At 33.1% G+C, this 11,324-nt stretch overlaps 1 protein-coding gene across 3 annotated transcripts; it reads left to right on the forward strand.

Annotated features, from left to right (window-relative positions):
• Nucleotides 1-2,484: 2,484 nt before the first annotated feature.
• Nucleotides 2,485-10,642, forward strand: LOC117921460 (cytochrome c oxidase assembly factor 5-like). Of its 3 annotated transcripts, none has more exons than XM_034839329.1 (5): nucleotides 2,485-2,747; nucleotides 3,332-3,395; nucleotides 4,016-4,130; nucleotides 8,070-8,174; nucleotides 10,355-10,642. In XM_034839329.1, exons 3-5 carry the CDS (start codon nucleotides 4,062-4,064, stop codon nucleotides 10,394-10,396), a joined length of 216 nt encoding a protein of 71 aa, XP_034695220.1. In that variant the 5' UTR covers nucleotides 2,485-2,747; nucleotides 3,332-3,395; nucleotides 4,016-4,061; the 3' UTR covers nucleotides 10,397-10,642. The 3 variants fall into 3 exon arrangements, with proteins under 3 accessions (XP_034695220.1, XP_034695221.1, XP_034695222.1); XM_034839330.1 differs by having other exon boundaries at nucleotides 4,022-4,130; XM_034839331.1 differs by lacking the exon at nucleotides 3,332-3,395.
• The last annotated feature ends 682 nt before the right edge of the window (nucleotides 10,643-11,324 follow it).

Genomic DNA, 11,324 nt, shown 5'->3' on the forward strand with positions numbered 1-11,324 from the left:
TAGATCAACAAGGGCTCAAATACAATTTAAATGCTAGGAAGAATCACAAGGATGCACTAAAGAATATGCAAATGAAGATTTAATGCACCAAGAAAAGAATGAGAGCTTTTAAGGCAAGAACAAGTAAGTAAACAAATAAATACAAGTGTTCTCTTCCTCATAAATGGAGTGGAGCTCTCAATTTATAGATTTCTAGCCTCGGGAGCCAAAATTCCGAAAAGACTGCCTCGACAAGTCAAGCTTAGGGTCGACTGGTTTACTAGTCGTTAGTCATTAAATGCATGGTAGGTGACCGTTAGGCCTCGACTGGTCCTCGACCGAGAAAGAAAGGATATTAGAAGAGAAAGAAGATTTTTGCATCTCTCGACCAGACAATGATTGGAAAGGGTCAAGTATTTCCTAGGAATTAAAGAAGCTCGATCAAAAGAAGGAATATTTGTGTGACAACAAAAATGCATACTTGATCTCCTTAAGGAATCCAGAATGTTAAGATGCAAGCCTATTGACATATTGATTGAACCAAATCATAAGCTAAGTGAGGCTAGTGATGATACACCAATAGATCAAGCAAGGTATCAGAGGTTGGTTGGCAAGTTAATTTACTTTTCACACACACAACTAGATATAGCATTTGTTGTGGGTGTAGTAAGCCAATTCATGCATAACTTAAAGGATGTTCATTTTCAAGTTGCCTATAGAGTTCTTCGATATCTCAAGAACACCTAAGGGAAATGAATTTTGTTTAGGAAAGATGCAAAGCTAAGACTTGAAGTATACATAGATGTTGACTAGGCTAGATCGATTGTGGATAGAAGGTCAACTTCAAGGTGTTGCATGCTAATTGGAGGAAATTTAGTAACTTGGAGAAGTAAGAAGCAAATCATGGTGGTAAGGTCAAGTGTTGAGGCAGAGTTTAGAGTTTCAACTCATGGTATTTGTGAACCTTTGTGGTTAAAAATCATTCTTGACAATCTTAAAATTAAGTGGCAAGGACCAATGAAGTTGTATTATGACAATAAGTCAACCATCGATATTGCTCATAATCAATTTCAACATGATCGAACCAAACATGTAGAAGTTGATAAACACTTCGTTGAAGAAAAGCTTGAGAGCAAGTTGATATGTACACCATATGTCCTAACACATGGACAATTGGTAGATATTTTAACTATGGGATTGACTAGCTCTTCATTTCGAAAGGTTACTAGCAAGTTAGGAATGTATAATATATATTCACCAACTTGAGGAGGAGTGTTGAAAAATTTATGTGATCCTCTAACTTGTAGAAATCAATGTGCAGTTGTAGGGATTTTGGAAAAATAGAGTGGTTTCCTAATTGTAACAATTTTCTAATTTTTATGTAATTAGCAAGGATGTCCCTTGATATTTTCTATTTTTTTTTAACACTAGAAGTGATTTTTCATATTTTAAAAAATATTTCCCAAATTTTATCAAACGTTTAATTGTTTTTCAAAAATATTTTTTAGGTTAAAATCAATTCTTAAAATTATTGTGGAATGAAGAACCTATTTGGTAGTGATTTTTAGAAAACCCTTATAACATTTTTAATACTTAAAATTTTTTATCATTCAAGTATTAGAAAAATTATAAACGTTTTTTAGAATCACTATCAAATGCACTCAAACTCTTAGAGCCCATTTGACAATGATTTCAAGAAGCACTTTTAGTGTAAAAAGTGTTTTTGAAAAAATATTAGGTGTTTGGAAAAATTTAGAAAACACTTTTAAAATTTTGAAAAATTATTTAAAATACATTTGGTAGTAACTTTGTAATATTATTAATATTTTAAAATTTTTATATTTCTAGTATTAGAAATGATAAAAACACTTTCTAAAATCGTTGTTAAACACACTCTTATATTATTAAAAAATCACTTATAGTATTTTCTAAAGTGTTAAAACACTTTGGAGGTAATTCTTCTAAAAACACTTCCTAAAAAAACACTTTTATTAAAAACACTTTCAATAAAAACAATTTGAAACAAATGCTAATGTTAGTACATAATAAAAATGATACTATATATAATAAACATAATATTTAGATAATACTAAAAAATTACTTTCAAAAGTGGTGTTAGAATATAATCAGTCTTAAATGGAGGGCTTTAGGCATTATTTAGATTTTTTGAAGTTTTAAAAAAAATATTTATTTTTTAAATCATATTTTGTTAATAAAGTAGAAATACAACTAAAATTGATGATTTTGACAAATAATGGTCCGTAGGACATGAATTCCATGTCAGGCTTTCAACAAGAAAAAGAACCGCAAGGTAACCGTACAAGTTACAACTTGAGGGAAATTAAAAGGAGGTGCAGCCACAAGTGGGTAAATAATAATTTACACAGAAATTCACTTTCTCAGGATGACATGGCGTCACATGATTGGATAATGAAGGTACGTGGGGAGAAAAATTACTGGAGCGGGTCCTCAAAACTCCTCATACTCAGACTGACTTCTACGGTTCTACCTATTCAAATTTCTTTTCTCTTTGCTCTGGTGGGTTCCTCTCAGGCCTTAAACGACGTCGTTTGTACGGGAATCCCCCTTCTCCCCGACAGCACCCTGAAATGCTCCCTGCTTCCCACCTGTCATCTCTCTGTTTCTCAATCTAGGGTTTCAGAATTCTTCAGTGGGCCGATTTCATCCTGCGCCGGACGATCAAGGCTCCTGATTCAGTTTGCGATCAGAACCCTAGGTTTCTGAAACGATCAACGACGTCATTGGAGGTAATCTTGTATATATATATATATATTATATTTTTTTTTTCTGTTTGGTTTCTGAGAAAATGGTGGAAAAGGAAAATTGGAGGTTTTAATTGAGGGGGAAAATGGCAATCAACTCTGCTGAGTGGTTTGTTTTCCTAGAAAACCAGATACGGAAATTTGTAAAATAAAGGAAAGTAGAACTTTGAGTTTTAGGCGATTTTGTTATTTTTGTTAATGAGAATTGAGAACAACTGAACAAAGCATAATAGTCGTATTGGGTCCAATTGAGTCAGTTTCTCTAACTGACTCAATTATTGTGTTATTAACTGAGCAAAGGTCTCCAAACCGTCTATCTTTTCACCATATTTGTTGAATTGGAATGATCATTGAGATTTGCACTTTGAGGGCAATGTCAGATGAAAATCTTGAGGAACATCCTTAGTAAATAATTTTGTGCATTCTTAATAGAGGACCATAGATTTTCTTTTCACTTTCTTGTTTCCATCTTGATCTCATTTCTCTCTTGATTACCCTTTTTTTCTAAGTTTAATTTTTCTAAGAAAACATGAAATAGTCAAATCCCTAACTAGAAATTACCATTTCAGTTGGCTGGTGGAATGTCATTGCGTGTTTAAAACCCACACACAACAAGATGGGTTGGTGATACAGGCAAGTTAGATTTATTTTTATTTTTTTTCTCTCTTAATAATAGTTTTGTTTTGCCTTTGTGACTTTGTATGCAAAATTTCCAGCCATCTTCTAAGCATAATTCTTTTTCTTCATAAGTAGGATGTACTGTTTCTTTTTGTATCTACCTTATTTTGTCTTCTTCTTTTTCTTCTTTAATATATATATTATTTTTATTATTATTTTGGGTTTTTGTTGTATGTTTTTGTGCTGTTAGCATTGGGTTTAGTTGAAATCACTTTTAATGTCGAAATCTCAAATAAAAAGAGAGCTTGTTTTTTAGCACCCTATGCTGGGATGATGATTTTAAGATTCCATATATGATGATTTTTTCTTTTTGTAAATTAGGTATTTTGTTCATTTCACATATAAAATTTGTTTTTTTTTTCAAAAAAAAAAAAAGAAAAGAAAAAAAAAGTGGATATATAGAGAGAGAAAAAAGCAAAGGGCAATGAAGAACATTATCTATAAACCCAGGAGAGATATAAGCTAAACAAAAAATCCGCCAAACTTTTGACCTCTTATTTAAAATCAAGGTGGTATTGTCTATTGAGTCGTTGAAACGCCACTGTTTTGAACTAAAAGAACCCTATGTTTCGTAGTGACAGTTGAAAAACCTAGGCAAAATTGAGGAGGAGAAATTTGGAAATGTCAAAGTCTTGCAAGGGCTTGGCAATGGAGCTCGTAAAATGCCTCAGCGAAACCGATTGTGTTAAGGTAATACCTTGTATGATTCTTTTTCAAACTGTTCTAGGGTTTTGGGGGGTGGTGATTTAGTGGCAGTGCGCGGCAAAGTAGCTTTGTTGCCTATTCCGTTAGGAACTATAGATATTTTGTACATCACATTCATGCATTAACGATTCTGTTTTTAGGGTTAGGGATTTTAGAACAAAATAATTTGATCTGATCTCCAATTTTAGCATAAAATTGCTAAGGTATTGTTGTAGGGTTTAGGCTTTTTTCAAAGAGAAGCATTTGAATTTCTATTTAAGCGTAAAAGTGCTAAGATACTGCTTTAAGGTTTAGGGTTTAGAAAAGAAGATCGTATTTAGATCCCTGTTCAAGTGTATAAAGAAAACGCTAGGGAATTGCTTTAAAAGAAAAATGGTTTGCATTCCAATTTGAGTGTAAGAATGTCGAGAAACAGATTCAGGGTTTAGGGTTTATTAAATAGAATCATTTAAAACTTCAATTTGAATGTGAAAATGCTAAGTTAGGGTTTAAGGCTTTTAGGAGAAAATCATTTGAAATCTTATTTGTATGAATATGCTAACATACCATTTTACTCTTTAGTTTTCTTATGAAAAAAAAAGAAAAAATTGAACTCCAATTTGGCTTTATATTTGCTAAAAAAAAAACCATTTTAGACCGTTTTTGGAAGAAAAATATTTATATTCCAATTTGACTGTAAAAATGTTGAGACTGTTTTAGGGTTTGTGAAAGAAAATCCATTTGAACTTCAATTTGAATAAATGTTAAGAAATAATTAATAGTTTAGGGTTGTTCAGAGGTTAAGCTCCAATTTGGGTGTGGAAATGCTAAGAAAATGGATGCTTCTTGTGTAGGATTGCTAATTATCATACTTAAAACCAAATATTTCAATGTTATTGTACATAAAATGCATTTATTTCTTTATCCTTATGATAGGATTTAGTTAATTGTGTGTTCCTTTGGTTTGGGTCTGATTTTTTAATAATGCATTTTGGAGTTTTAAGGGTCATAATGACATATTGAGGTGAAGTAGCTTGTACAATTTGTCTAGTCGCCGTAATTGAGGTACCTAGTTTGAATGTTTAATATATTTGATAACTAAGGAACCTTCCATGGCAAGCCTTTTCGGACCCTCCATGTGTACCCAAAACCTTGGGGTACTAACCACACTTTCACAACCAAGACTAGGTCATCCAAGGCATTCAATCAGCAACAAGAATTGAATCTGAGACTGTGCACCTCTATCACATTCCAAAATTTGCCTTGACCAACTAAGCACCTTGAGGCCCTTGAAAGTTCTTTTCTTGATTAACAAAACTACCTAAAGGGGAGGTCAATGAGTAGTCCAAGTGAGATATAGTTGAATTAAAATTTTTTATCTGGATTTTGTTTTGATTAATAGAACTACCTAAAGGGGAGGTCAATGAGTAGTCCAAGTGAAATATACTTGAATTAAAAGAATTTATTTGGATTTTGTAATGTCAATGATTTCAATTATGTTCACATTGAAAGATAAAATCAAACAAACACAACAAACATGAGATTTAATGTGGAAAAACCATTTATTAAGTTTCTCATAAACTCTATAGATGTAAAAAATCATGGACGGTTGGTCGACCACAAATAATCCATTAAATGTAAAAGACATGTACACAGTTTTACCTTATCTGAGGCAGTCTACTCCTTGGGTCTTATACCAACCAACATTTACACTCCTTCACATCCTCAATACAACATCTCGTGTTCCTTAGAGGAAACCTTAACCTTGTGCTAAAGCTAGCGGATTGAATACCTGTTCAAAAGATCTTTTAAGATTGCTCTCAAAAAGTTGTGAGTTCAAGTACCAAGGTTATAATGATGGCTAATCTCTTGTACATCATATTCAACTTAATAAAACTAAGTATTTATACCAAAAAAAAAAAGAAGAAGAAGCTTAGGGTATGGACTTGGAAAACAAATTTTAAGTACAATTTTACCAAAATGCCCCCACAAATATGAAAAATGCATAGTTGTGAAAGGCGTGCCTAGGCTCGGGGCGGCGCGACGCCACCCTTTGACGCCTCGCCACCTTTCGGCGCCTCTCCTGAAGGCAGGCGATGCCCCTTCAGGAAGGCGCCGCGTAGGCGCGCAAAGTGCTCGCCTCCGGTAAGGCACGACGTGGTCGCCTGACTCGCCTTCGGCCAGGTACGCCCTCATTTTTCTTCTCCTTCTCCTTCTCTTCTTCAATCGCCGTCGGGCTGTAAAGGGCTAGGGCTGAGAAACCCTAATTTTTTATTTTATTTTTTGGGTCCAAAACGACATCGTTTTAGCTCTTTTTATTTTAAAAGGAATAGGCCAAAACGACGTCGTTTTGAAGCCTATTCCTTTTTTTTTTTTATTATTTACAAAAGGGCCAAAACGGCGTCGTTTTGAAGCTTGTTCCTTTAAAAAAAAAAAAGGCCAAAACGATGTTGTTTTGGCCCTGTTTCCCTTTTAGCTCCCTTTTTTTGGTATTTTTGAACTCGACACAACTCCCAATCATGCCTTAGCCTCAGTCGTGCAGTGGAGAAGTGAAGAAGATGAGGAAAAATAGAGGAAAATTAGTCACGTACCTTTCGGGACCTCATCATGTTGATTAAATTGAAGTTTTGGATGATATTTGATGATTTATGTGTTTAGGACAAATAAATGATTGTTAAATTTGATTATATTATATAAAAATATATATGTAAATTAGGGTGCGCCTCACTTCACTAAAGCTCGCGCCTTAGGTGCGCCTTGCGCCTCAGGCTTCAGGACTACTTTGCGCCTTGGTGCGCTTTGAGCCTTTTAAAACTATGGAAAGATGGAATAAAAATCACGAAAAAATTAGTCCAGCAGTTGAACGCCCAAAGGGGATGTTCGAATGTTGTATGGAATGTTTCCCAACTTAACGTTTGAATGCCCTATAGGACGTTTGAAGTCTCCTTCAGGAGGTTCACATGTCCTACCCCATTTTCGTCTTTTGAACTTAGTTTTTCATCTTTTTCTCCAAAATGAACACCTTGCAATCTTTCATAGCCATTTCTTAAACCTTAATAACACCAAATACATGCAAACCTCAAGAATTATCAACTCTAAAGCTGCTCGAAATTGATTGGGAATTGATTAGACACTTGTAAATATGATGCATTAGACTCGTAAGAAATGGAACAAAGTTGTGAACCTAAACGAATACTCAAACAATCTCCCCTTTTGGCAATTTTGTGTCAAAACAAAATGTTACAATGAGACTCTCCAACTCTCATAATAACCTCACCGAACCTTTGGTGCAGGACAAGGGTAGAAATATCTTGGCATTTGAGTCATTCTGTAAATTTTGGGTGATTGGCATTATAACTGAGCATCTTTTTATTTAGAAATAAGGAAAAGTTAGTAGTTGTTCGATTATGGGTGTTGTAATTTCTTATTCATGCGCTGAATATTTTAGTCCTATTTACTTATAAAGTCTTTTTTCCTTGTAGTAGAGGTTTCGAAAGAAATTTTAGTAGTATTTAGCAATAAAGACTTAAAGGAAAGTTTTTGTTTTCATTTCAAATTAATGATGTTTTTTTCTAGTTGTTCTTTCTAAACAAGTTTTGTTAAGATTTTTCAATGTTTTTCTTTTGTGGATTTTGAAAGTTGCTTTGTTTGTTTTGGTTTTTTTTTTTAAGTTAGTGGGTTTGTTAAGCATACCTCCATATAAAAAAGAATATAGGGACAATTTAATCATTCTATGAGCATTCTAGGTATCTTTTGCACTAAGTAGTTTAAAGTGATGCTTCATTAATTTTTTTAAGTGAGACTCCATTAATTTTCCTTCAGTCTCTAAATTTCTTCTATTATACCCAAAAAGTTGTAAAAATCCCTTGTTGGTTTGCTAGATGGTTTTTTGCATGTGTATGTGGTTTTCTACTTGAATGTTAAGGTATTGATTGCTTTGTTTAGGTTGAGAAGCGATCATTTAAGGAATGTTGTGGAGAGAAAAGCCCATCGATATCAAGTGAATGTGTGGGACTAAGGGAAACATATTTCAATTGCAAGAGAGGCCAGGCATGCTTTTCCATTCCTCTCTTATTATAAAAATGATGACTGCTTTATGTCATCGTTATAAGTTTATTCTTGTATTTTTGGGCTCTTAAATTTTCCTTAATTGAAATCAGTTTTGATTATGGGCGAACTTTCTAGCTTCTACATGTTCTTGCTCTTCAAAATGTTATTGCATGCAAGTGACAGTACTTTGCACATCTAGGCAGAACTTGCATTTGTTTGTGCTTGATGTCAAACTCGATCTTTTTATTTTCACTTGGGTGCCACTATGTGAGGATGATGTTCACTACTATTTGAAGAATGGCTTGACAAGCATGCATGAGTGGTTATCATCATACCCCATCTACTATAAACACCGTTGTATTGGTTAAAAAGTAGTTTTTCCTTTTTACTTTTCCCCTCTTTTGCATTACATCACCTTAACCTAGACTGCACCAAGTGGTTGTTACTGCTTAAATGTTTATTATTTCTTCTGTTTGGATATGATTAGAATTTTTTTTTAAATACACAGACCGGATATCAAACAACATACATGTGATTTGGGAAAAATCATGGCCAGAACGTGGATTTGGTTTTCTTAGCAATTTACTTGGTTGATGTTTTTGTTTTATGTGTATCCAGTGACAATGTGGAGTGGGCAAGCCATAGTGTTTAGGATGGTTTGGAAATGGTTTAGGTGGCATTTAAGAACTTGCAGGATGTTTGCATAGTTCAATTTCTGAGCCAAAATCTTTTGGAGATTAGCTCCAATAATTGGATAACCTTACTTTACCTCAAATTCAAATATCACTTCTATAAACTTAGTATCAGAACCAATAAAATGACACTAACGAAATGATCTCAATCCAATAGATGAACTAACACTTCACAATAATCTTTACTGTCATTCACATCTTTTAATGAAATCATGGTTTTCTATTTCATTTAGAAAATTCATTTCTCTTTTATTATCTCCTTCACTTATATTTTCACAAGCATTAGGTAGAATCAAGGGAGAAATATGAAGGTGAATTTTGATGTTAATGATAATGGCAACATTCGAATAAATTGTTAATATCAATAGAGATATGCTTATTGATGTTGATGTCAAAAACCAATTTTTTGAAGGTCAAGAATTGGTTGTGAAAATCAGGAGTTGCAATAAAGTTATAGTAAAGGCAAAAATTGGTCTTAAATAGAGCTAAAGGTAGTCTTTAGGATTCTTATACGACAATAGAGTGGTGCTACCTATGTATAATAATATAGTCATCTGTACTCTACTTTCCTTGCTCTTACCAGGTTTTGCAATTGTTACTATAGAATCTATATCATTACTTATTGCCATGGGTTGGATCCTACGTTTTTCAAGATTTTCCGTGTCTGGTTATATTCTTACTACTCAGGAATGATCCATCTCCATCATGGTTGTTCTATTGCCATTTACCACAATTGTATTCTGGATGAAAGAGATTGTGGATTTTTTTATTGTCTTGAATTTGCCTATTTTCCATTTTTTTTTAAACCACTCAAAGGGCAACATTGGTTAAACTTAAAGGTCATTTGGAAGTGACTTTGAGAGGGTTAGAAGTGTTTTCTAATGCTTACAAACTCATTTCTTAAAAAAAATAAAAAAATAAAAAGAAGCTTGGCAAAGTGCTAAAATACCCTCTAAAAAAATGCAAAGAATTAGTTGAAAGGATTCTTGCACTAGCTCTTTTAGGTGTTTTTTCAGAAAATCATTAGTCATCAAAAAGAAAAGAAAAATATAGTCACACTTGGATTTCAATTGAGAAGTGCATGATACCAAATGGTACATTTTTTTCATCAAAATTTTCTTTTATTTCTACCTAAATACTCTCAGCCCTTCTAAATTTTCTCTTTCACCATCTTTGATTCACTTAATTTGTCTACATTTATCTCTATCACCACTAGTAATGGTGGTGCAAACTCTCCCGACACATTTTGTGGAATATGATGGAATTGTAAATCTTCTTATGTAGAATTCATGTATAGCTTGTGTTTTTTCTTGGTGTTGTATAATAGATGATCTATCAGAAGCACATCTTTAATTTATATTGGATGGCTAACTGTTTGTCCATAAAGTATATAGTGGTTTTGGCAGGGGTGTTATTGAGAAGGTGAAAGAGCTCTTATTTATCAGAAACAACTCGGTTTGAATAAAGAAAGTGAATTTGTGTTTGCAGGTTGACATGCGAGCTAGGATTCGGGGAAACAAAGGCTACTAAAGTGAGGGGAGATGATGATATTGGGTAATTTTTTGGCTTTTGGATAAGAGATGATATTGCATGTATGGTTAATTGACTTTGATGCTATGTTGCAATCAAATTGGTTGCCAGCCAGTGCCTCTTTGAGGGGTGATAATACTCAAATCGGAATCTTTTTATCATTTGGTTTAAGTAACTACTCGACCTTGTGGTAGTCTCTTGAATAAATTAAAGAAAGTGCCTATAGTAATTGCTTATTAGTTGGAAGCATGTGGGTGAGCCTGGTATTTGCTTGTTGGTTGTTGCATTGTTGCTTTATTGCTATTAGTTATCAATTATCAAATAAATAAGCAATACTAGGGTTTTGGAGTCAACACATGATGGCCATTGGTATTTATTGAATATAAATTTGGATAAGTTTTTTATAACAAAGTAATTAACATGAGAAAAAACAAAAGGAAGGTGGAGGATAAGGGATTTCTAGCAACAAAATTATTTAATCACATGTAGAGATTATACAAGGAAACATATTAAGACGTCCTTCGTGATATCTATATTTCTATTTTTGGATTTTAGTAGTTGTCAAATCAAATTCAATTTCAAAATGCAATTTCATCAACCCCTAAACGTATAAACCGAAGTAAGCTAACTTTTTTTTAACATGATTATCACAAAAGTTTTTGTTAAAATTCTTATTGAGCTTAATAAAAGAACATATAATTTCTTGTGTGTAGAGAAAATATCTTCTTTGTATTTGTCATGCATGATAATTTTGGAGTTCACAATTCTATTTATTTACAACACTTACATACACAAAGAATTTAGGTTAAGGATTAGCCCTATTATAAGAATTGCTATATTTAAAAACGAACATTAGATTTATACAAGATAATTTCAAAAATCTCTCTTAGTTTAAGGCACCAATCTTGCCTAATTTACTATACCAAAT

Source organism: Vitis riparia, chromosome 9 (assembly GCF_004353265.1).
Source record: "Vitis riparia cultivar Riparia Gloire de Montpellier isolate 1030 chromosome 9, EGFV_Vit.rip_1.0, whole genome shotgun sequence".
NCBI lineage: Eukaryota > Viridiplantae > Streptophyta > Magnoliopsida > Vitales > Vitaceae > Vitis > Vitis riparia.

Bases quoted from the DNA above. Each gene is read 5' to 3' on its own strand.
- LOC117921460 (XM_034839329.1), top strand. From the start codon at position 4,062: ATGTCAAAGTCTTGCAAGGGCTTGGCAATGGAGCTCGTAAAATGCCTC. The intron at 4,131-8,069 runs GTAATACCTTGT...TGCTTTGTTTAG, and splicing joins GCGAAACCGATTGTGTTAAG to GTTGAGAAGCGATCATTTAA. The intron at 8,175-10,354 runs GCATGCTTTTCC...TTGTGTTTGCAG, and splicing joins TCAATTGCAAGAGAGGCCAG to GTTGACATGCGAGCTAGGAT.